Source organism: Delphinus delphis, chromosome 1, assembly GCF_949987515.2.
Source record: "Delphinus delphis chromosome 1, mDelDel1.2, whole genome shotgun sequence".
In the NCBI taxonomy this organism is placed as follows: Eukaryota; Metazoa; Chordata; class Mammalia; order Artiodactyla; family Delphinidae; genus Delphinus; species Delphinus delphis.
This window is the reverse complement of record NC_082683.1, coordinates 144,068,621-144,094,627: the sequence shown is the minus strand read 5'-3', so window position 1 is coordinate 144,094,627 and position 26,007 is coordinate 144,068,621. Positions and strand designations below refer to the sequence as shown.

Below are 26,007 nucleotides of genomic sequence, written 5' to 3'. Positions count from 1 at the left end.
TGGGGAGGCGGGGGACACTATAGGACATGGTCCTTGGCCTCAAGAAGGGCTGAGGCTCCCATGGGGAGGCAGGCGGTGTTCATACCACAACACAGAAAGGGTCATAGAGAGCCGCTGCGACCCAGGGTGGAGTATGTGCCAAGGGAACGCAGAGAGAGGACTGGCCGGTCTGGGGAGACCTTGTCCAGGAGGCACCAGTTGAACGGGTGCCCAGGCCGGCGTGGCCATCTGCCTTCAGGAGTAGCTCTGCAACTCCTTGATAAAATGATCTCTCTCTACTTCCCTGCAGCCTTCGGTACCCCAGGTTCCCAACTACAGGCTGTCGATGACGATCCCAGAGTGGCTCCAGGCAGTCCAGAACTACATGAAGACACTACAGTATCCTTCCGACCAGGGTCTGAGCAGACCCAGCCCGGGGACAGGCGTGATGATCGCAAGCCTGGTGGCGGCTCTGTCCCCACCTGGTCAGCAAATGCTGTCTGAGGTTGGCGAGGCCGGGCACGGAGGGATGCCTCGATGTGAGAGTCTAGAAGAAGTGACACTGGAGGACGTCACTGCAATGATCAGACCCTCTCCGTTTAAGCAGGGTGTGGGCCGGGACGGCAAAGGGCAGCGGAACAACGGTGGGCAGCACACGCCCCACTTCCTTCCACCTACTCTTTCTCCACCTCCTCCTCCTTGGTTATCCTTGGCTCCCTCCATCTCTCTTCCTGTACCAGCTTTCTTTCTCCCTGTTCCTTCCTAGCCTTTTTTTTTTTTTTAGTATATCTGTTTATTTATTTATTTATGGCTGCGTCGGGTCTTAGTTGCGGCACACGGGGTCTTCGTTGAGGCGTGCGGGATCTTTTGTTGCAGCGTGTGCTCTTTGTTGTGGCGCGCAGGTTTTCCCTCTCTAGTTGTGGTGCACGGGCTCCAGGGCGCATGGGCTCAGTAGTTGTGGCGTGCAGGCTCAGTTGCTCCGTGGCATGTGGGATCTCAGTTCCCAGACCAGGGCTCGAACCCGAGTCCCCTGCGCTGGAAGGCGGATTCTCAACCACTGGAGCGCCAGGGAAGCTCCCCTCCTAGTCTTCTGTTCCTTTTCTTTCCTTTCACTTTTTGCCCCGATCCTGACCACTCATCCTCTACAAGAGGCCCACCTGGCGCTGCCTTTGGCGGCTGGTGCCCTTGGTCCATTCTGCATGAATGAATGAGGCCCTGGGCTGGGGGCCCTCTCCCCTCATGTGAGTTTGAAGAAGAGCTGAGAAGTCCTGTGGGTCCAGGCTGGGTGCAGACCAGCGAGTCTGTGGCCCCTTTTCTCCCCCAGTGTTCGCAGTCAGGAGTACATCTGTTCTGAGCGCCCGTTTGAGCTACGTTGTAAGAACCAAGGGGCAGGGTCAGATGTTCCCCTCGCCACGGCCGGTGCTTTATCAGGGATGGGAGTCGGACGGGAGCCGGGCCAACAGAGGGAGGTGTATGTGAGTGGGACAGGCCGTTTGCCCAAGCGAGTCAGTGAGCATCTCAGCTAAGCCAGCGTCGGACTCCCTGCCGAGGCAGCTGCCGCCATCCTAGCCCCCAGCACATTGTTCAGGAGGTCTGCTGACCTCTGCCCTTCCTCCCTAAAGGCATAGAGCTTAGCAGAAAGGATTTCACGGGGCACTGCACACGTGTCCCACGTGCCTGGGAAGAGGCCTCCCCTCTCTGTGCTGTAGGCAAGAAGCTTTCCTGTGGACTTCTGTGTTTTCCCTGAAGGGAAGGGTCCTACCCGATGAGAACTGCAGCTCGTTTGGGTGGGCAGATTACTTGATTAGCCTCTCAGTTCCCACTTCGCGAACTGTGAACTCCCCTGCATGGCATCTTCCTCATAGAATCCTGAAGCGATATTAGAGAAGATAACACCAGCCTCCAGGGGTCAGGCGGACAGTTCTAGCCCACGGAAGGCTGAGGTCGGTGCTGATTGCTGAACTGGGACCGCACGTGGGGAGTTCCATGTGGCCCAGAAGCATAAACTCCTGCCGGAGTCAACCCTGGACCCCAAAAGCTGAGCCTTCCTGGATGTGATCGACTCCTCACAGAACGTTCCAGAAGGTGACAGAAATTAGCATGGCTCCCCCCTTCTATTTAGGACATGGTCTTCACAAGGATCATCTGGCTGGAGATTAAAGAGGAGGAGCCTGGCCGCTGGGAATGCACTGATGGGGCAAATTTGCATGTGCTTTACATATCATTGGCTCATTCTGCCGGAAAGGCTGCAGCCCATTCTCAGTCCTGAAGGATCTGCGTTTTCATTTTTCCCTTCGCTGACCCACTGTGATGTTCACTGAGCTGGTTCAGTGACTGCAGAGAGGGCTGGAGAAGGGAAAGCACCACCATGCTACTGGGATCAGGCTCCAGGTCACCTGGCCGTTGGAGTAACCTCTTTGCTCTACCTCCTGACCAGCCTTTTATTTAGTTCCTTGGGCCTTCCTACTGCTTTGTCCTGGATACAGTGACTGATGCTAGGGTATGGGGACCGATTGGGGCCAGCCCTGACCACAGATGTCCTCAGCTGGGGACAGGAAAGGACAAATCCTGCCTTCCCTTCTGACAACCTCACAGCGTTGGCCAACTGGAGTGCTGACCTTGCACTGGGTTCTGGAAAGAGAAGTCCCCACCCCCGAGCCCTGCTGTGTAGGGAGCAGAGGGTGAAGTCTCTCTCTTCAGGCAGCGTTTACAGGAGGTTGTCCTCCCCACCTCACTTTCAGGGGCCCATAACTGTAAGGAACGGAGAAAGAATGGTCAGGTAGTTTTTTATTATTTTATTAGGGGTTTGTCTCACTCCATGCACTAGATGTATAAACTAGATATAGGAACAGGGGGAAAATTGGGCATATAAATAGAACTTTTGCCAATTGCATGCTACTTTAAATATACAAGGAATCTCACTATTTGAATGAAATCTTTGGTAAAGTGAAAAATCATTTCACAGTGAGGCTACATAGCCCTTCATTTTTCTCTCTTATCTCTAGGGTTTTGTATATTGTATTTTTAAAAATCTGGACAAGCCTGTATTGTTATTGGTTATTCTTATGGCTCATGCTGGTAATTTCTAAACGGTGAGCTTGTTAAAGTCATCCCCTGGCCCTCACCCTAGAACCTCCAATTCGACAGTCCCAGGTGGGGCGACTCTGACATCAGGGGCTAAGACCATGGCCTGAAATCAGAATCTCTTAAGGATGGAGCCCAGAATCTGCTTCTAACAAACTCTCCAGGTGATCGTTACATATGTTTGTGTCTTAGCGGCCAAGCACGTCTTTGCCCGGAGAGGAATCCCAGCCCTTGTCGGGACGGTGTGCAGTGCACTGAGGTGATCATTGCCACTTTTCTGCAGCTGCCCATACCACTGTAGGGACACACATCTAACCTCATACTTCCTGCCTGGGCTACAGGTTCATGCTTCATTAGCACCTTCCCAATGTGCACTTTTTCTATAGGATTTTGTTTGAGGCAGGAAAAAGAAACATATAAAACAACTTTTCTTCAGGCTCAGAAAAAAATCAAGATCCAGTCTCAGAGAGCCCGGTATCTGAGAATCTCCAGTCTCCTTCAGCATGAGCTGGTGCGGGCTTGCCAGTCCCTGAGACCTTGTGGGCAACCAGCTAAATCCCAGTTTGTGGTTAGTGCTGTCATCTTCTCAGATCTAGTCATCAATGTCAAATAGCAGTCCAGGCATGAAATGAAAGTGCTATCTCCACAGTAGGCTCTGCTGCAGAGTCTGCACTCTTGAGAAACCCTACTACCATCTACCCACCTTCCATCCTTCCTTTCACCCATCCATCAACCTACCTTTCTGTCTGTCCAGCCACCCAACCAGCTTTCCATTAATCCATGCATCTACTCTTCTATCAATTCCATCCTTCCTTCCTTCCTTCTATCCACCCATCCATTCACTTATTCTTCATTTATTTAATAATATTTGCTAAATGGAATATGTTGGGCTTATGCCAGGCTTTATGGGTGAGACAAAGATGATAAATGGTCCCAACTCTCAAAGGGCTTGTAGTCTAGTAGGTGAATTAAGACAGGTAGTCAACTAAACAAAATACAGAGCAGATTGAAACTAGCTATTGTATAGATCCAGGGTGCTTTGGGGCCTAAGTTAGAAAGTAGATTTCTGGGGCAGGACAGAGAGGAGGAAGATACTGTTGGCAATCTTCTGGCTACAGGCCACCTTCTGGAAAGCCCCCACTTCCTCATCCCTTTGAGAAATCCCTCTGCTGGATTACCGGGACCTTTGGAGTTTTCTGTCACTTTCCCTTTACATACTTCACACAGATACAATCATACAGGGACCCAGTTCTTTGAAATTAGGAAAATGAGACCGCTGAGTGGGTAAGTGGTGCATGATCTGTGGGCCAGGTGACCGTGCTCCTATCTGAGAGCTGTCATCTTTCTCTCCCACTCTCTCTCCTTCATCCCGGTGCTCAAATATTCTGGCCTGTAAGGGGTAGGGGTGCCCCGGGCCGGGTTGGAGGTGGGGCTGAGCTAAGCTCAGTGGTGGAGACTAACGCAGGGGTGGGGCAGACCTGTGAAATTTGTTTTATGTGGCCTTTTTCACTTGCTCCGTGGTGACACCCGTGTCCTGGGTTAGTGGGAGGGTGCTGTGGAGTAAGAGCACTGATCTCCCGGAACTGCGTCTTGCAGAGAGGAGTGCAGAATTGAGGAATTTAGTTCCACCAGGTGCGGGTGTGCTTTGCGAGTCTCCTCTGAGGCAAGTTCTGCCCTTTCTCTCTGTACTCCTGCACGCTGCCTAGTGTGGCGATGGGCATGCCTGGTGGATGGGCACACAGACCGACTGCATAATTAAATAAGTCTGAGATCCTTTGCTGTGCTCTACCCTACAGGTTAATGGAAACAGCGAAAGAAATGACTCGGGAGTCCTTGCCTATCAAATGCCTTGAAGCTGTCATCCTGGGCATGTATCCTTTAAGTGATGTAAGCTTAAATTTACTCCATAGATGATGGCTTCACTGTGGGGCTGCTTGTGCCTTTAACATCCTAGATCCACAGAGAAGATGCCTGTTGTCTCCTTGGAGGAAAGTGTCAAGCCCTCCTGGTGCTTCTCTCGAACTTTCACCATCTGGAGTTGAACCAAATCAGAGCTTGGACCATCATCAGTGTAACTTGTGAGCTGAAGCCTGCATCACGGCCAGCTCCCAGGCCAGACGCATTAGTCATGAGGAGAATTACAGCTTCAAGGGACTAGTGAGAGAGTGTGTATCTTTATTTTTTGCATTAATCTGGCATTGCAACAGGAAAGACCCTCCAGGGAAAACGGGATTATCCAAAGCCATCTCCAGGGAAAGTTCTATGAGTGGATTGTGGAAGAGGCCAATGGCGTAGTGTCCTGACGCTACAGGACGTAAAGCTGAAACAAGGGTCTGGTCTCTCCACACTTTCTGCTCCGTTCTGCACCAGACTCCTGGATCCTCAGCCTGAGGGGGAATATGGTCCAGAATAACTGTGATGGCACTGACTTATTAGTGGTGGTGGCAGTAGAATATGATCTGGTAGAAAAGCAAAGAAACTCCCAGTCCTGGGGCGGACGGCTGGGGTGAACCGGCCAAGGGAACACAGTAAGACATGAGCTCGAGAGGTGATCCCAGGTTAGGACAGGTAGGTCCTTGAATGCCATTCTGAGAAGGGTAACTTTTTCCAAAGGCAATGGGCAGCCCAGCCGAAATCTCTGGAGCAGAGACAGGACATGATGAGGTGTGCACTTTAGAGAGGCAGTTCTTGGGGCCAATTGAAGGGCAGCCAGAGAAGGGGGGGCTGCATCTGCAAGGCCAGTTAGGAGCTGCTACGTGAGGGCAATGGTGATGCTTGACCCATGTGTTTGGCAATGGGAATCGATTTGAGGGGACCGTTTCAAGAGATCCCGAGGAGATGGAATCTACAGGACTTGGAGCCCAGAGAGGTAGAAGGAAAACCGGGAGAGAGAGCAGATACAGAAGTCAGTGGGAGGACTGGTGACTCAGAATCGGACTGGGGACAGTAGGCTGGGTCTGGTCTGTTCTCCCGGCCCCCTGGACATCTTCGTGGGGAGGGGAATTTCCGCCCCTCTAGTCTGCAGAGCGCTGGCTGGCTGGATCTGAAACAGGACTGTCCGCAGGTGCCCAGGCTGACGTCTGAAAAATGGAAACTTGAGCTTTGTGGAGGCCTTTGCCCAGCCCTCCAGTCATACCTCCTCCCTGTTCCCCTCCCTGTTCACCAAGGGGATGGACCGCATCTGGGAGCCCAGCAGGAGGGCAGGATGGGGGAGGGGGGGGGCAGCAGATGGCTCCGGGCCCCACCCTTTGGAGGCAGGAGTCAGCACAGCTGTTGGGCAGAGCCTCCTGCAAGTTTAATGGGGTGAACAATTGTCGGGGATTTGCTGGTGATGGGTGAGGTAGCCCATCACCACGGGCACCAGCTGCCTTCAGACCCTGTGCTGACAGAGGTCGCAGGGCCCCTGGATGGAGGTCATCTTGCTTCGCACGGCAGTCCCGTACACAGTTGTCTTGTCCCCGAGCAATTATATCAGTCCAAGCCGAAATTAGCTTAGGTTACCGGAGTTACCAATAAAACCTTTGCGGTTGGGGGGATGGACCTGTGGCCAGCCTCTGGGCCTGTCCGAATCAGAGGGTAGCGTGCTCTGGGTTCTCCTTTGTTCTAACCGGTGTGTCATTTCAGAAAAGTGGAGGGAGGGTGGAGAAATACAGCTGAACTCAGGGAAATGTGACTCTTGCACAGACAAGAAACACAGCTGAATTCTAAAAGTTATGGCCTCTTTGTCTTTGCTCTGTGTCAGCAGCCCGGTGGCCTGCTTTGCTCCCAGGCACAGTGAAGGATGGACTTGGGTCACCGGTCGGCCTCCCATGGGCCCTTCCACAGGTCCTAGGGGACAAGCGGTGTGTTGACAGCTCTGAAACAGGTTGGCTTGCCTGCTGCCTGGAAGCTGTGTCCATGGGCTTGTCCTTGTTTTCTCTTGTTGGATGTGAGCTCCGAGTTCAGGATTCATTCGCGAAGGGCCACTTCTTTTGATCTTGCTTTTTTGATCATGCTGGAGAGATAGACTTTTGGTTCCAAATTATTTTCTGCATCATGGCAGCTCTTTAGGGGGCCTCACTGGCCCTGGTGGGGCTTCATCATGGTGCCGAAGTGCTATGGTTTATTCAACAACAGGTGTGTAATTAGAGGCAGGGGAGGCATAGCCCCAGCAGGCTGGGTACTGGGCAGATCTTCCCCAAGCTGGGGGCACTGCTGCTCCCTTTTCCCTAGAAAAGCTCAGGCTACTTCCCAGCCCTCATCCATACCTCTTAGTCCCCTCCCTCTCTGTTCACAGAGGCTCCAGGTCCCAAGGCTTTACTGATTGCTGTAGTGATGGAGCAAATCCAAGTGATTGGTGACTTGTCACAGGATGGACTGGTGGTCCCTGCAGTCCCCTCCCCACTCTTCTCCCCTTGGCTGACTCTACCTGTCCTGTGGGACTCATTCTGGACCCGAGGGCTCTTCTCTGCTCTTCCTGAGGCGGCAGGGATGCCTCTCTCACAACACACGTCACGTTGGGATGGGTTTTTTTTCAGTTTGAGATAAAATTGATGTAGGGCACCGTGTAAGTTTAAGGTGTACAGCATAATGACTTGACACATGTATTGCGAATGCGGGGTTTCTAAGAATTGTAAAATATTCATAACACAAATTTACCATTTTAACTATTTTTAAGTGTACGATGGAGTGGCATTGAGGACATTCACGCAGTTGTGCAACCATCACCACCATTCGTCTCTAAACTTCCTCTTTCCCAACTGAAATGCTAAACCCATTAAACACAGGGCCCCCAGTCCCTGGCAACCACCATTCTACTTTCTGTTTCTATGAATCCGACCACTCCAGGTACCTCATAAAGTTGAATCATAACAGTATTTGTCCTTTTGTGACTGGCTCATTTCACTTAGTGTAATATCCTCAAGGTTCATTCATGTTGTAGCATATTGCAGAATTTCCTTCCTTTTTTATGACAATAATATTCCATTGTCTGTGTATACCACACATTGCTTATCCGTTCATCCCTTGATGGACCCTTTGGTTATTTGCACCTTTTGGCAATTGTGAATAATGCTGCTGTGAACATTGGTGTGCAAGTATCTGTTTGAGTCTTTGCTTTCAGTTCTCTTGGGTATATACCTGAAGTACCTGAAGTACCATTGCTGGGTCATATGGTAATTCTATGTTTAGTTTGCTTGAGAAAATGCCACACTGATGGTATTGTGTCCACTTTGAGTCTGTCTCCCTATCAGACTTCCAGGGAGTCTTCATCTTTGGCTCTGCAGCCCTACCTAGCAGTCTGTCTGGCACAGGAAACACTCACCCAGTGTTTGTTACACTGACTTAACTGAGGAATGCCCTTGTTCCAGCCCCAGAGAACTCGCCCCAGAAAGCAAGTAAGAATTTATGTAAGAGGACTTAGAAGGATGTGATTTCACTCCCTTACTGCCAGTTTATCTCACATGATAAAGTGAAGAGAAAGCAGGTAACCATTTTTATAGAGAGGAGCCATCTGTGATTTAATTGAGGGTAGAGGACAAGGCTTCTTTCTTTTAAGGGTACTGGATTAGCCCCACACCCAGTGCAGACCTTTTTTAAAAAAAAATTATTTGAAAAGAAATTTTAATATAATTTTTAAAGGTTACTTTCCATTTACAGTTATTACAAAATATTGGCTATATTCCCCATGTTGTACAATACATCCTTGAGCCTGTCTTACACCCAACAGTTTGTACCTCCCACTCCCCCATCCCTATGTTGCCCCTCCGCCCCACTCATAACCACTAGGTTCTTCTCTATATCTGTGAGTCTGCTTCCTTTTTGTTATATTCACTAGTTGGTTGTATTTTTTTAGATGCTACATGTAAGTGGTATCATACAGTGTTTGTCTTTCTCCGTCGAGTACAGTCTTTTTAAACGTAAGGAAATGTATCCTCACAATCTAAGATTCATCCTTTCAGCGAGCACTAGCCAGGTACTTCTGTGTGCCAGGCCTGTGCGGTGCCTGGGGCTACCAGGATGCAAAGCACAGTTCCTGCCATTACAAGATACAAACGCACACACGTGCGCGCGCCTTCACACACACACGAAGCGGGGTGAATAAGCACCAAGTGCTGTGGGAGTTCTTGCAGGGGGTGTGGGAGACTTAACGCACACCGAGGAAGGTCAGGGAAGGTATCACACCCAGGAAGTGAGGCTGTTCCAGTCAGAGCGCAGCCTGTGTAAAGAGAGTAAGCCCAATAACATCCTTTTTAAAAAAATAAATTTATTTAATTATTTTTGGCTGTGTTGGGTCTTCGTTGCTGTGCGCGGGCTTTCTCTAGTTGCGGCGAGCAGGGGCTGCTCTTCGTTGTGGTGCGCGGGCTTCTCATTGTGGTGGCTTCTCTTGTTGCAGAGCACGGGCTTTAGGCGCGTGGGCTTCAGTAGTTGTGACACACAGGCTCAGTAGTTGTGATGCACGGGTTTAGTTGCTCTGCGGCATGTGGGATCTTCCGGGACCAGGGCTTGAACCCGTGTCCCCTGCATTGGCAGGCGGATTCTTAACCACTGCACCACCAGGGAAACCCCCAATAGCATCCTTATCGCTCATGATTCTTAGGATACCCCAAAGATCTCTGCCAGGTTTAAATCCCCCACAATATAAGACTGATGTGTGAGTGAAGCCATAAAAGAAGTTATACGACGATGGAGACATGAGGTCATATACAGTGGGTTTAGTAGCTTGTTTTTGAAAGTTTCATAGGTCACTTTGGTCTCATGGCCTTGTAATGTAAAGGTCATTTAAAATATTCAGTTATATTTGACTTCCTTTTCTGGGGGAGTATGTGCTGAGGGCAGTGGGCACAGATCTTTGGGTTCTTCATGGTCTCAGGGTGTATCCTTCAAAAATGTCACAGGTCGGGAGTTCCCTGGAGGTCTAGTGGTTAGGACTCCGCGCTTTCACTGCTGAGGGTGCGGGTTCAATTCCTGGGTGGGGAACTAAGATCCTGCAAGCGGCACTGCAGGCAAAAAAAAAAAAAAGTCATGGGTCAACTGTGGGTCAGTGTGTGAGCCCAGAGTGTGGGGGAGATGAGACCGTACAAAGGGACGACGAGCAGGGGCTGAATCATGGCAGGACTTTGCTGAGGGATTTGGACCAAGTCCTGGAGAAGATGAGAGACACTGAAAACTTAGGCAGAAGAGTGACATGTACCAAATTTTAGCTTCAATAGATCATTCTGGCCACTGTGTGGAAGGTAAATTGGAGCAGGGGCAAGAAATGGTGAAGACAAGTTCTCAGAGAGTGGAGAATGGTACCCGCTTACTGAGCACTCACCACGCACGAGCCACCATGTTAAGAGCCTGGATTGTTATTTCCCTTAGAAAAGGTCCGGAGACACCAACGGTCTTCAGCAGGGTGTATTTGAACTTCCAGAGGAGTTGGGTCTTTGAGTCTCCACGGCCACGCCAGGGCTGTGCAGAAACTTTGAGGTGGACTTGAGGTTGTGGTGCCTCCTGTCCGTCGCTGCAGCGTGTGGAGTCAGTGGGGGTAGTTACTTGAAGCTGCACCATGTGGGGTTGCTGGGCCCAAACCGAGTTAATGGTAAGAGGCTGGGTGGCTCAATCCAGACGGGCCAACACGTGGAGAGAGCCGAGCTGTGACACCAGCTGGGTTGGGGGCTGAAGGGAGCCTGAGGTTCGGATGCTGCAGGCAGCTCTCTGTGGTACCCAAGGCTACCGGCATGGGTATGCTGGGGCCAATGAGAGGAGCAGACAAGGCGCAGATGTGACCCATTCTGACACCATTCTGTCTCTTCCCATCCTGTCAGTTGGTCTGTGTCTTACATCTCCACTGCCTTGCCTGGGCTCTGGTTGTCATTTCTCCCAGCACCATTGCAGAGGCCTCCAATTCCTGGTCTGTCCCACATACTCCAGCCAGAATTAATGACTGAGAACATCATTCCAATGGCAGAAACCAACTTTTAATAGCTTATCATCCCCTGTAGAGCACCAAGGGAGGATAAAGTACGTTGTTAATGGTTTTGTTTGCATTTATTTATTTACTAAAGAAGATGGCAAGTCTTCCCTTTTTGTCCCATATTAATTTGGTTTGGTATGCACCATGTAGCGGGTACTCAAAGATATCCAGTGAATCCTTTATAAGACGATCGGTCTGGAAAGGTCAGGCCTGGGCCTGCTCAGAGGCAGAGGGGTGGACCCACTGACCGTATGGGCTACCTTCCTTTCCTGGGAGTCCAAGTTCTGGTGTCTTCAAGCCTCCCTTCTCTTCCTTGACTGAGATTCTCTAAGATACTTAACCAATGGACAGCCTTCCATCGAGCGATTCCCCATCAGCTTTAAAACCTACTTCTCAGGAAACTACTTTCACCACGTTGTGCTGGGGATTTACTGCAATGGCCGCTACGGCTCACTGGGCATGAGCCGGAGGGCCGAGCTGATGGACAAGCCATTGACCTTTCGGACTCTGAGTGACCTCATCTTTGACTTTGAAGACTCCTACAAGAAATATCTGCACACAGTCAAGAAGGTCAAGATTGGGTTGTATGTCCCCCATGAGCCTCATAGCTTCCAGCCCATCGAGTGGAAGCAGCTGGTCCTCAATGTCTCAAAGATGTTGAGGGCTGACATAAGGAAGGAGCTGGAGAAATATGCCAGGGACATGAGAATGAAGGTAGGTGCAGGGGAGGCAAATGAGCAATGCAAGAGAGTTCTTTCCTCGTTCTCTCCCTCTCTCTCCCTCCCTCCCTCTCTCTTTCTCTATTGCCACGTGCCCTGTGTTTCTGAGATGGTCAAAAGTTTCTTGAGGTTATCTTGCTTAGTAGGCACCCTGTTAAAAAAATATCATTCAATTTTTGACATGGACAATTTAAGTCTCTTTGCATTTACTACTTTAAAAACTAGAGCTAAGTTCAATTTAGGTGTTGTAGCTGAAGCAGAGTCTTGGCCTGCAGTTCCTTCTCTGAGTCAATCTAAAATGTTAGTCATTTTATACTAAGGCTCTAGTTTTGTTTTATTCTGTTTTGTCTTTATAGTAGGAGTGGCCAGTCATCTCAGTTTCCCTGAAACTGAGGGGTTTCTGAGGAAATGAGATTTTCAGTACTTAAAGCCAAGAAAGTCTCAGGCAAGCCAGGATGAGTGGGTCACCTTGCTGTATAATCTAGTTCAGAGTCGTGTTTTCTCTCTGCTTTGCTTTGTAAGTTGCAAAGCCCTTTGGCATAAAATTCTGACCTGGAGTCACAAAAGCAAACAAAGGAGCATGCGCTCTGCTGGCTTTATATAAACTACACTCATAAGCCCTTCTTCCTGCGTTCTACTGGCTTTATATAAACTACACTCATAAGCCCTTCTTCCTTCTACCATGTCACTTCCAAGGTGACAGGATGCCTGTTTGTCCCTGCTCCTCCAGAGCTCGTGGAATCACTGAGAGAGAAAGCCTGTGTGTATGCTGAGACCCGCAGGGGCGAGGGATTATGCCGAATTCAGGATTGGTTGTGTTTAGCGCCCGGGGACTTCACTTGGCAGCACCTGTAATGGAGATCCTGGATCAGCTGGACCCACTCTGCGCATGCGTGCGGGGTGGGCGGGTCAGAAAAGGAACAAGCTGGCTTCTGGGGCAACATGGATGGGACTTTGCCTTCGCGAGAGGGGAATTTTCTGAGCAACCAAACAGCCCCAGGAGGCTGAGACATGGGGCTCTGCTCCTCTCTCTGCCGTGGGGAAAGGGGCACAAGCGTAATCCCGTCATCCTCTGGGAAGTGGTACCTCTGCTTCTTGTCAGTGCAGCATGAGAGAAGCACATCTGTGTGTCAGGAGGAGGCCTCCAGCTCAGGGCTTTCTAAACCCCGGGATCATGAATGGGCAGGGGTTGAGATGCTGGGCTGTAGGAAGGCACGAGGGCGGGGCTGTTAGGAAGCAGCGTGGTAACTCCTCGTATCTCCTCCAGCTCCTGAAACCTGCAAGTGCCCACTCTCCAACCCAAGCGAGAAGCCGGGGAAAATCACTGTCCCCCCGACGGAGGCAGGCGAGCCCCCCAAGACGGCTCGGCAGGCGAGACAAGTCGTGAGTAGTATTTCCTCTTCCCCAAATTAAGGCCCAACACACACGTTTGGGAGGTTGTCCTGGCCCTTGGGGATGAAGTTGTGTCCTGGGCTCGGCATTTGAAACAAATGGTGATCTCCAAGAGATCTGCCCCTCGTTCGGTGGACATCTCTTATGGAAAAGGATCCACCATGCACATCACCCACAGTGCTCTTATCCTCCTGGCTGTCAGATGGAGACACAGTTGGAGGGATAAGCCCCAGCTGGTGTGAGATGGAGAAACAGTGCGAAATCCCGGCAGCATGGAAGGAGCATTGGCCTTAGAGTTAGGAAACCCATGTCTGGAGCCAGCTCAGCTGCTTAAGGAGCTATGGGGCCTTAGGCATGTCATGCAGCCTTTCTGGGCTCAAGTTCTCTCACCCCAAAAGTGAGATTGTTAGAAGTGATGAACTTGCCTAAAACCTTAGCCTTCTGTGCCCAGCAGAAAGCGTGATCACCCTCCATGGATGGTGGCATCAGAAATACCACTAGGCTCATCCTCTTCCCTGGTTGACTGTATCCTCCCCTGGTTTAGCCCTGAAGCTAGTGATTTCACACCTGCATCTTAGTTCAAAATGACCCACTTAAGTGATGGATTGGAGATGCTGAGGCTACCCAAAGTAACCAGCGATAGTCCACTGGCAAATATGTGGGTCATAATTACACTGGGAAAAATGACTACTTTGATTAATAGCAGCAGCACGCTGTGTCTGTCACATGGGTTCTCACCGTGCAGGGGACCGAGTGGTACAGGGCACAGAGGTCAAGCTTGGGCCCCGGCTCTGCTGCCTATTAACCTTGCAGCCTGGGAAAATCCTTTGGAAGCCTGAGTTTCCTCATCCGTCAAAGAGGATAAAAATGCTTTTCTTGCCTGTATCACAAGGTACCGTAAGGATCAAGTTAGAAGACGTAATGAGAGCGATTTGTTAATGGTGAACTGCTGTATGCAAGCATGTTACTGCCACATCAGTTCTGTAGAGGGAGAAGGGAGAGTTTCACGGTTTTCCTTTTTAGATGAAGCAGCCAGAGCACAAAAAAGGTTTGTCATCTTTTGCTGTGTCGTGTAGCTGGCCAGTGATGGCACTGGGGCTAGAACCCAGGTCTCTTGACTCTGGGAAGGTGGCGGGGGAGGGAGCATCGGTTCTGTTTTTGGAAGAATAGGACAGGACCACGTATTGTCAGTTCTGAGGAAGGTTTCCTGTTCGTCTCCCCTCCACCTCCCACTGCCAATCCCAGGCTTCAGCATCGACAGCCAGGGAGGCCTTGGGCAAAATGACTGCAACCCAGGGTTTGAAAGGGGAGGAAGGACAAAGCAGGAGGGTCAGGTGCTCCTCCTGTAGCTGAAGGTCAGTCAGGGTGGTTTCAACATAGGTGTGTCCTTTCAGGGAGCAAGATGGCTTCAAGCCTTTCATACATGGCCTCTGACCCTGACACCGACGAGTACCCTTGACCCTGACCCTAACCCTGTGTCTCCTCCTCTCTGATTCTAACATCCATTCATTGCTGTCCCTGAACAAAGTAGCAGTTGTCTCACAGGACTATGGACATGTAAGCCCTTCCGAGAGGGTCATTTGGCATAGAGTGAGTGACCCAGAAATGGGAATCTGGTGGCTCCTGAAGCAGGGAAGGGGGCCCTTTAATCTGATAGATTATCTTTCTGCCCGTGGAGGCCTGAGTCCTTTCCTGAGGGGCTCCCACTCTTCAGCAAACGTTGAGCAGTGCATAAAGTCTTTCTCTCCCCTTGAGACCCTGGCGTTCAGGGTACATGAAACCCTAGGCATTCTACCTGACGGATTTATGCACAGAATGGCAGCCGTTGGTTTCTAAGGCGATTCCTGTCCAAGTCATTTTACTTGGATCCACAGGAACTTTGCGGTCCAAAATATACTAAGTTTTTAACCAGAAAAAGTTACTGTGATCGCCCAGGGATGGTAAAGCCAATAAGATCTTAGAAACTGATTGTAGAGACAAAAGTCAGGATGACAAGCTGCTGGTGATGGTGGTGGTTTGAGTGGGGTAAGAAGGTGAATTTGAGTTTGGACTGTGGACTTTGAGGTACTTCTTAGGCACCCAGGGAGCGGGGTGTTTGTTGTAGAAGTTGCTGAAAATGCAGATCTGGAGTTGGAGGATGTTGGGAAAGAGAGATCATGCTTTTAGAGCCATCCCCTCAGAAGTGACAGCTGAAACAACAGCTGGATACATTTGCAAGGAAAGAAGGGAGAGAAAAGAGAAAAAGGAAGTGATGTCAAGGTCCTGAGTGGGCCAGAGGAAGAAGACCCAGCGTAGTAGATGTGGAAGAAACAGAGGGCGAGGGAAAGGGTCAGAGTGTGGAGGCGTACGCCTGTGCCCGCAGAAAGCAGTGGGGAAGAGGGAGGGTTTAAACGGGGGATGAGGAAGTAGAAGTTGACGACTTTAGTCGGACGGCTTTGATCCTGCTGGGGCAGGAGGCCGACTCACCTGGTGGGAGTGAGGAGGTGGGTTATCAGTACAGGGTGAAGAAAGGGCTGCACACAGGGCCCATCTGAGGAGAGACAGAAGGATCCTATAACCCGGTTCTCAAGCTTGAGCAAACCTAGAACCACCCGGAGGGCTTGTTCAAACAGGTTTCCAGGCCCCGCCCCCAGCCTTCCTGATTCAGCAGATCTGGGTGGGGCCTGAGAAGGTGCCCTTCTCACAAGTTCCCTGGTGATACTGATGCTCCGGTCCAGGGACCACACCTGGAGAGCCACCGTGTGATCAATCAATGTGGGAGAACTGATTTGGAGCTTGACTTAAAAAAAAAAACCCAGAACGTCAAGATGAAGGTCTTACGTCCGCTGAGAGGGGCGGATGAGGCCATTGAGTGTGGTTCAGGGGCTCAGCCCTGCCTGGTCCTGCCTGGGCCTCTGGATAATGAGGTTGCTGGGGTGAGGTTAGAGGGTGTGACCAGGGCCTGGACCCATGGTTGGGCCCCACTGAAGTCACTCTGGGAGGAACCCAACTGGTCTTTCTCCTGTGGGCCAGATAGAGAAATCTTGTTCTCAGTCATCCCCCAGGCCATGCCCCTGCTCTGACCTGCAGCTACTTTGTCGTGCAGCCAAGGCACGCAAACACACCGGTGCCTGCAGAGGACGGCTGTTAGACTGCCTAGGGTGTGAGTGCAAAGCCACCCTCTAGTGTCAGGGCCCACCCTCCTGAGGCGTGGGAGTGGGCCTGGGAAGGGGTCAGGAAGAAAGACGTGCAGGGACTTGAGATTCAATTCCACCAGCCTCCTTCATGCCCTGAATCGGTCCCAGCTGTAGCCGAGCAGGCCCCAGGAGCACACAGGTGGCGGCTCATGGTTCAGTGAAAATGTAAACTTTCCCAAAAAGGTGAAGAGTGGCTGCAAGCAGCCTCTGAATCCCTTGGACTCATGACCCTTCTCCGCAGCCCCTTCTTCTGGGCAGAGCACTGGTTCCCAGGAGTCTTCCTTCATAAACTCCTCCCAAGGTCAGAATATGGGGATTTTTTCTTTCCCAGTTAGGGCCAGGTGGCCTTGGTTGTTTGCCCATCAAGGGAACCCAGGTGGCTTGTGGGTTCCTGTGGACAATTTGATGTGAGCAAATCCAGTAAGACCACGGTTATTCTTGGTGGTGGGAGCCCCTGCCGCTTCTTTTCTCCTAGTGTTTGGAGGTCAGGAGAGGAATCTAGAGGGCAAATACCTTGGCTGAAGTTTCACAGTGGATGGAGGAGTTACGAGGGAAGAGTCTCTCCCCGGTTCCTCCTAAACCCTGACTTGTGGGTTGCAGGGCTGGGTGAGGGATGACAGGGGCCACCATGTGTCGGAAGAGAGGGAAGAGAGATGCAGGAGATGAGGGTAAAATGAAGGCTGTGAGAGGTGGAGACCACGGGAAGAACTGAGCACCGGGCCCCTCCATCCCTCTCCGGCTCCCAGCCTCCGCCATTGCAACAGACTAGAATCCAGGACAGCCTGGTTCCTAGAGGTGTGTCTGGAGAAAAGCAGCTTCTCAGCTTCTACCCATGGCCTTCACCAAGCAGGCTTTTCTCCAGGTAATCTTGCTTTTGGCTAGGAAACGAGAAAGTGATCAATTTGATTATGACCCCATAACTCCATCCAACTCTGGGCATCCTACTGTAGCATGGTCAGGATTAGCAAGGGCTTGGTGCTTCTCACTGTGTTATTATTTCAGCATCACCTACGGCCATCAAGTCATTTCTAAATGTGTTGGGTGCCACAGTGAGGCCGGGGAGTGGCCCAAAGGGTGGAAAATTACCGTAACAGGCGAGAGGCCCATCAGCTGTGGGGCCCCAGCCCCTGTCTGTGCGTGGATAATTTTAGTGACTTTATATCCTCAGCCACCACCTCCCTGCAGCTGGAGCTACTTCCAGCCCTGCATTCCTCTCCCTTTTTGCACATGTCTGAATAATCCTTCTAGGAAGGAGGATCAATGTCACTGGGTTGACAGAGAGTCAGCTGAGTGGGAGGAGGGCAAGTAGCAGTGACTACCTTAGTGTCAGCTGAGACAGCGTTTCAAGAGAGAAACAGGGACCCCTCCACCCCTCCACCCACGAGTCCTTTCTCGTACCCGCTGCTCCTCTAGGAGTGTTTAGAGAAGCGTCCACACAGAACAGCCAGGTTGTTTCCTGAAGTTCTTACAGAGTCAGGGAGATGGAGGTTAGATCTAGGTGTAAAAGGCCTTTTGCGAACTTGAATCAACTCCTCTACAACTCTGGGCCTCAGTCCCCGCTTAGCTCTTCACTGAGGGGTGTTCACAGGGGTTATCAACAGGAGCCAGGGCGCCCCCTGGGGGAAAAGGGTTAGAAGTGCAGTGGGAGGGGAGGGTTTTGCTTATCAACAGTGATAATGCTCCCATTAGGGCCTGGGAGCCAAGATGGTAAATGCCCCGCAAAGCTATGGACCATCCTCCCCCGTAAAGAACCATTCCACCTAAAATGCTTCCACTGAGAACCCCAGATGCTCCCTGGGGTCCTTTCCGTCTCTGACAGTCCACAGCTCTTGGCCTGCTGACTGTAGCCTGAACCCGGGGGAGTGGGGGTGAGCGGACAGTGGTTTTCTGGCTGGGCTGCCTGTGTTCGCATGAAGGCAGCTCCTACCAACCGGAGTGACCCCGAGGAGCGTTCTTCTGAACTGGGGCAAGAGTCCCTCAGGACCCACAAGACCATCTTTCTCTTCTCCCCCGCTCTGCCTCCTTTCTTCCCCTCTGTCTCTGCTCTCTTCTTTGCTGTTCACAATTTTTTTTTTTCTTTCTCTTTGATTTCCCTTCTTTGTCATCTGTCTCGAGGGCACTTCGTGCCTCCAGTGGGCTTTACTCACCCTGCTGGAGACCCTCAGGGTCGCAGAGGTTACTCACCCCTGTGAGAGTTCTCCTTCCACTGCTGGGCCACAGCTGGATGAGGGAATTCCTTCTCTGTTCTATCACCAGGCTCATGAAGATGCCTCCAGGCAACTGGTTGAGTGAGGCCCTCAAGTCACTTCTAAATGAAGTCATAATGTAGTCATAGGAGAAGCAGTTTGATTCCATGATCTAATCACATCGAAGATATTTTGAATGGGGCCCAAGAAGTCATTCTCTATAGACCCCAAATGAGAAAATCTCCCCAAGGAGGGAAAGGGGAAAATTGCCTTCACATGGAACATAGCAGGGGCACAAAGAGGGAGAGAAAACTAGGAAGGTTATGGAGGGAGACGTAAAGCCTCCACTATGATGTGGGGTTTCTTTCCAGGAGCCCAGAGAAGGTAGTCTCCAACTCAGAGGCCCGTCCTGCTTCGTTCCCCAGGGGATTTCATGTGGTCCAGGGTCCCCGGGGATGCTTGAGGAAACCAAGATGGAGTGATGGGCCTTATCAGGAAAGACTGCCTCTGGCAGAGTGAGTCAGGAGCCTCCAGAGCTGAGGATGGAAACAGTCATGCCCGGTTGGGGTTCCTACAGGGGTTCTCTGCCATGGAAAGGGGAGGTGAGATCAGAGCCTGGAAGCTGTGCCCTGGAATCTCAGTGGCCCATGGCTCTTGGTCTCTGGCCAGAGCTCCTGGCCGGGGAGGGCTTGGAAGAAGGGGCAAAGGGCTGGAGGATCTTTTCAGAGCCACATCTCTCTCGCCTCAAGCCTGTCTGTTCACATAGCAGCCTCAGCTGTCTGCCCTGTCAGCTGCCAGCAGTGGTGCCTGCGGTCCTGGGAAGTAAGGAATGTGAGCAAGGAGCAGGCTTTGAATGAAGGTGACAGGTGGGCGGGAACCACCCAGCGTTCGTGCCTGAGGCTTACCCACATGGGCCATGAGTCCTAAATCAGGCCCTGGCCTGCCCTGACTGCTGCCAGACTAGACCAGAGAGGAGGGCCTGGGGTCTCCCTGAGCTTGTGAATGCGGGGCCAACACCATCCCTGATTTAGTCCGTTCCACACCCTTAACGCTGAGGACCGAGAGATTAACATTGCTCCTTTACCTGTATCCCCTTCTCGAATCCAGAGACCACAAGGATCACAGCTCAGCTGGTCCTTGCGAGCGTGTGGTGTGTGAGGACGGTGTGTGTGAACACGGGCACGTGCACCCCCACCCTGAGGGGCTGTGACCTCAGGGGAAACAGGAGCAAGAAGCATGAGCAGCCCGACTGGTGGTCTGTGCGTCCCCATCAGGCGGCCCTGAACTGGACAGAGCTGGGCCCTGTCCCTGAATCAGTATCTCACACTCGTAGGGGAGAAGCAAGAGGTAAATTTCCATTGGAAGAAAGGGGAGTGGATGGTGGCTCCACTGAGCTGCCATCTGTCTTGGTAACCCCAAGACTTTCAAGGTGCTTGGCACAAGGTGCTGCTTAATAAATTCTTGTGAATGAGTAAGTAGCAAGCAAGTTTCAGGAGCCCTGCTGTCCGGCTGCCACTCAGGCCCTCTGACCCATCCTACCCAGTGACAGCTTGGGGGCTGGGGAGTTGGGATGTGAGGAGAGGAGATGCCCCAGACACAGCCCTTAGTCGGAGGGACAGAAAGGGGACTGGGTGGTTTTAGGGAAAACGCTGTAGGCTTTTCCTCCACTTACTGCCTCTTTCCCGAAAGCCAGTGTCACACAGACGCACGCCAACTCATTCAGCCCCAGGATATGATGTTGTCCCCGCTTCTGTCCCCAACGTGCTGCCATCACTTTCTGGTTCTGATGCTTCTTGGCGGCTTCAACACCAACATCCAATCTAGCCGAGCTCTTCCTCGGCCCTGAGGAAGACACGATGTGCCACCTGGAGACAGTTCCCTCTGCCCGAACTGTCAAGGTGTAGTTAGCGAACACTAGGGTGTGTGGTGAATAGCAGTGGCACGTCTCACAGAATACCTTCTCCGTGGAACAGTTGCCCTGTCCTCCCCAGCCCACCTGCACAACTCCGCTGCGGCTGACTCCTGGGATGCAGGCCTGAGGGTGGGGCTGAGGGTGGACCTGGGACCAGGCCATCAAGCCGTCACCCTGGTTCACCCTGGATACAGTTGGGGCTGGGATTTTCCATTTGTGCTCGGAGAGGAGCGCCCCCTTTTCCATCCACAAAGTGCATCAAAGGAAACCTGAAGTCCCTACCCCGCTTCCCCTAAAGTAGAAGGTGCCCGAGAGCTTTCCAGAGGAGAATCCTTTGATTTCTTTTCCTTGTTTGGACTGGGGAGGGGTTTGGAGAAATATATTGTTCTAAAATAATAACCCTGGATCTGATGCGAGGTTCTGGGCAAGCGCAGACCCGGCTGAATCATTATCCTGGTGCTTGTGTTTCTTAAAAATAACCCCCCTTGCAATATTCTAATTATAGCCAGGGGAGTACTTGGAAGAGGCCTCTCCACACTCAATAGCTCCCCCAGCTCTGGCCCTGACATGAGCTGGCAAGGACTGAACAGTATTTCTGGCTAGGTCCACGGGCAGGTGGCATGCTGTGATAACCCACTTCTGCCCTTCGCCAGTCCAGGAAATTGTAACCAGTGTTGCTGAGAAAGAAAAGGGTTTCACCTTACGGATGGGTCACCAGGAATCTCAGTTTAACTCATTTTCTGCCAGTGTTAACCTTTTTTTTTTTTTCCCTCTTCTGGGTTCTGGGCTCTTGCGGGGAGGTGGGAGGGGTGGAGATACAGAGGAAGGAGACAGCTTAGTCCCTTTCCATGGGAAGCCCCCAAGCTGTCGTCGCAGAACCACATTCAGCTGTACAAGTAGGCAGGTTTCCCAAATAGCTTTCGGAGATAAGGTAAAGCCTCTCTTACACAGAAAAAAAAAAAATTCTTCCTACTTGTTAATTCTTCCAATGGTGTCATGGTGGCTTGAATTCCTGGCTTAGGACTTTGTTAAAATAAAAATATCCCATGACAAATGTAACAGAATGAAGTCCTATCAGCCGTTTACACGTTAGTCAGAACTAGACAAAAAAAATGTATCCAGAAGTACAGGTGCAACAGTGGGGATTCACAGATGAATTCACTTGATCCCTGCTCTGAAGTTGTTTGCAGTCTCTGAGACAGGCACAAGGATTATGAGCCTTCGAGATTCTTTAGCAGATGTACAAAAGGAAACACCAGCGCGTACAGAGCAAGGAGCAGTGTGCTGTGGGGAGAGGAAGTTAGAAAATACTGCAGGGGAGAAGTGGCATCTGGGTTGGTTCTTGAAAGAATGACAGGAAGACAAGCAGGAGGCATTCCAGAAGCCAAGGTGCAGAGGCAGGAGTGGCCTGATGTCATCTTCAGATGCTTGGGAGGATACTTTGCGTGGGGATGGGGGTCAGTTTGCATCTTGGTCAAGCGCATGGGCTCTAGATTCTGGGGAAGAACTCTGGTTTCCACCACTTGCTAATAAGCACACGACTTTGCTTTGAGCAAGCTTCCTAACTTTCAGTGCCTCCCTTTCTTCCTCTGTAAAATGGGTAGTAACACTGTCAGCGCCATAACGTTATGGTGAGAATGAATTCACCCATGTAAACTGCTTAGAACAATGCCTGGCCCAGAGTAAGTGCCTAATAAATAAAAGCTATTTATAACGGTGATTTCTCAGCACCTGGAAGGTGTGGGGAACTGGTGGAAGTGATAAGGAAAGGTTTAGAAAAAGGAGGCCAAAGAGCCCCAAATTATTTATTTATTTATTTATTTTTGGTCACACCACATGGCTCATGGGATCTTAGTTCCCTGACCAGGGATCAAACCCGGGCCCCTGGCAGTGACAGCGCTGAGTCCTAACCCCTGGGATGCCAGGGAATTCCCACATAAGAGCCCCTCATTAAAGTGCATCTGTTTTCAAGGGTGCTGAGAGCAGAACATGGGAAAGGTAAAGGGAGAAATTTTCAGGGCACAGAAAGTTCGAAAAATATGAAAATTCTGTTCATCAGGGCTGAGGGGATCCAAAAGGAGGAAGCCAGGAGAGTGGCCAAAAAGTGGCTTCTGAGGAGGTGGCAAGCGTGTGGTTTGTGCCTGTGGCCTGTCGCTGCAGTGACCCCAGGGAAGCCCTCGTTACAGGGCTGAGTGGGTAGGGTTTGTTCTCTCCTTGACCTGCCCTGTCGCCTGTCCTGCCACTGACTTTCCAGCAGGTGCTGTTGGTGAGAGGACCGAGGGAGAGAAAACAGGTCAGTGCAGATTTATCCCAACCCCTGAGAAATGATATGAAGCTAGGGTCTTACTAGCATTATTCTCATATAGGAAGGGCAGCACCTTTCGAGTCTCAGGAGGAGGAGAGGTGTGACTTGGTGTTGAGGAAGATGCCAGGCCAGGAAGAAAGCATGTGCAAGAAAGGTTCGGAAACTGGGGTGAGCTAATTGGTAGGTGCTGCGAGGACTGTGGAGCAAGGGATTCTCTTGTTAAGCACAAGGGATTGCTAAACTTTCAGAGGCAACGGGAGATCTAAAGAGCTGCCATGGTAGAAAATTATTTCAGTTGCTATAGGGAATGATCCCTATTGAATCCTTTTCTAAAGCAAGGAATGCACATGGGTACTTCAAGCTTATCCTTTGGCCAGTGGATTTTTTTTTTAATAAATTTATTTATTTTTGGCTGCATTGGGTCTTCGTTACTGCGTGTGGGCTTTTCTCTAGTTGCGGCGAGCGGGGGCTACTCTTCGTTGCAGTGCGTGGGCTTCTCACTGCACTGGCTTCTCTTGTTGCGGAGCACGGGCTCTAGGCGCGCGGGCTTCAGTAGTTGCAGCACGTGGGTTCAGTAGTTGTGGCTCGCGGTCTCTGGAGCACAGGCTCGGCAGTTCTGGCGCATGGGCTTAGCTGCTCCACGGCATATGGGATCTTCCCGGACCAGGGCTCGAACCCGTGTCCCCGCATTCGCAGGCGGATTCTTAACCACTGCGCCACCAGGGAAGCCCGGCCAGTGGATTTTTGACTACTGAATTTTCTAAAAGTGGGGCACACTGCGGAGGGGGGGAGTAATTTACCTTTCTAACCACATTTGCCTTAGGCTGATGCTAACGTAAGGGGAGTCCACTTGAGGGAGAAAGTTCGTATTAGCTATTTGTGAAGACAGCACCACGCCAGGCAAGGAGACAAAACAGACTTCTTTCAGGCTTTATGACAAAATGAACAAGATATAGATACATATGGACTGTGAACCTGGCTTGTCTGCAAAATCCCTAGTTCTCCCCACATTAGTTGGCCAAGGACTAGGGCAGAAATACAAGTTTAAGTTTGAATCCTCAAGCAAAAGCGTGCTCCCTTTAGCCGTCAACTCAAGAATGGCTCTTGCAGTTGTCCCCGGAGCCACTCTACCAGGCCTGAGGCAGTGGCTCTGTTTATAGGGAATGGCTAATCTCTAGGGCATGTATGCGCTGGAGGACACCATTGCCCTGAAGGTCAGAAGCCTTAGGCTCTTTGATACAATGAAGGGTGTAGGCAAGGAAGCATTGGGATTTCTACCCACAGCCGACCATATTTATCAGCATCATCTGTGTATCCTGGGCACCAGGAGAAGATACACAAAGGAATGAGAGGCATGATTCCTGACCAATCAAGCAGGGCACTTGGTCCAGCTGAGAAGTAAGCCCCGTGCAACGGAGACAAGAAAGGTTACAAGTTATTTTAGTAGTGCCAAGTAGCAGGTCAGGGAAGGTTTTTGTACCACTTCGGATAGGAAGTGGTTTCAGAGGGGATGATCATAGACTGCTAACGACTGTTCAGAAATGGGACATCTCTGAAAACAAGAAAGGGAGGGAGAGAGGGAGGAAGAGGGGAGAGGGAGGGCCAAGGAGAGAGAGAATGAGAATGAGAACGTGAGGGGTGGTAGAATTTGTTGCTGAAATTAAGCCTGGTGTCCTTTATCGAGCAGCACCCTAAGTAGAAGCTAGCTGTTGATTTCTCGTTCTAGCAACGCTGAATGACTTGGACCACATTCATGCCAAGGGAAAAACAAATTTACTGCTAGGAAATCTTTCAAAGGTATAAACCAAGAAACTTTTAAACAATTATATTTTCATTTTGGTCTCTCTCTTCTTTTATTAACACTTAAGACAAGGTTCAAGTGTAACCTAAAAATGTCTTTGATCTTCTTGTAAAAACGTGAAACTTTTCAATTAGAACCCAGACATACTGGTTTACAATCTGGGTTATGTCTTACCAAAGAAGGTGAGGAGGAGGCTTTTTTTTTTTTTTTTTAAGGAATTTTGCCTTTTAAAAAGTTTAATTTATTTTTGCTGTGTTGGGTCTCCGTTTCTGTGCGAGGGCTTTCTCTAGTTGTGGCGAGCGGGGGCACCTCCTCATTGTGGTGCGCGGACCTCTCACTGTCGCGGCCTCTCTTGTTGCAGAGCACAGACTCCAGACGCGTAGGCTCAGTAGTTGTGGCACACGGGCCTAGTTGGTCCATGGCATGTGGGATCTTCCCAGACCGGGGCACGAACCCGTGTCCCCTGCATTGGCAGGCAGATTCTCAACCACTGCGCCACCAGGGAAGCCCCGAGGCTCATTTTAGAAATGGAAAAAATTGTGAGATAAATCATGAGAACACTTAGGTATGATTTTATATTGGGAAGTCACCTAGGAAGTATCTTCAATGAAGACAGATGATGTGCTACTGAATGATTTCTTTCCCCACCTTGAAGTACTTTCTTACGACTTCCCATAAATGCTTGGGTGTACTGTCATATTGGAAAGTGCTTGAGAAAACGTATTTAGGGAAGAGAGGTGATTTGCCACTGAATGATTTCCCACACTGACCTGCTTTTACAGATGAATTCTAAAAGATTCATCCTGATTTTATACCCTCAAGCCTGGAATGAATAGTGACTGAGAATCTTCACAAGAACCTGAGTCACCTGAGACATCTTGTAGGTGCTGGGCTTCCCCAGGGCAGCGACACGAGGAGGCCAAGGTTTCTAGGAGAATCTGGTTCAGATGTTCAGTTCTACTGTAGTCAAACGTTTTTAGACCCTTGCAAGGTTTACAGAAACTAGGTTTCAGAAGTTAGTGTGACCAAGTTCAGGCTTAAAGTTGAAGAAACTCATTCAGCAACCTGTAAATTTTTTTTGAACTCTACAATGAAAGCCTATTAAAAGGTTCCTTAAAACCTATAAAGGTGGACTTGAGAAACAAGAGGTGGAGTTGGGCACTAAGGCTGGTGTGTGTGTGTGTGTGGGGGGGGCAAATACCAAAAGGGTAGAGGTCCCTGACAATACTGAATGATCTTTCTGTCCCTTCCCCTCTCGCCTACCGTCTTTCTTTTACCCTTAGGCCTGCATTGCCTGAAAAGAAGGTGGCTGATCTCAGCACTCTGAATGAAGTGGGCTATCAAATCCGAATTTAGGCCAGCAATACAGCCAGCAACAGGGCTTCTATGGTGCTTCTGTCTGCACTTTACCCAGCATCTTCAGGAGGAACTGCAACTATTTATTAAGAACTTGTGAATTTTATTTGTAAGGGTTCACTTGGAATAGACTCTGAGTGGGTGGTAACAATGAACTTTAA

General features: G+C 50.6%; 1 protein-coding gene across 2 annotated transcripts in view; it reads left to right on the top strand.

Annotated features, from left to right (window-relative positions):
- The window catches only part of VASH2 (vasohibin 2), a 33,542-nt gene extending 7,535 nt beyond the window's left edge, over positions 1 to 26,007 (top strand). The window contains exons 2-7 of one of the 2 annotated variants that reach the window (XM_060009953.1): positions 290 to 378; positions 4,291 to 4,347; positions 4,860 to 4,934; positions 11,332 to 11,713; positions 12,986 to 13,101; positions 25,774 to 26,007. In XM_060009953.1, coding sequence (XP_059865936.1) covers positions 290 to 378; positions 4,291 to 4,347; positions 4,860 to 4,934; positions 11,332 to 11,713; positions 12,986 to 13,101; positions 25,774 to 25,846 — 792 coding nt within the window. In that variant the 3' untranslated portion in view covers positions 25,847 to 26,007. The remainder of the gene's footprint in view (positions 1 to 289; positions 379 to 4,290; positions 4,348 to 4,859; positions 4,935 to 11,331; positions 11,714 to 12,985; positions 13,102 to 25,773) is intronic. The other variant, XM_060009960.1, reaches the window with a different exon arrangement.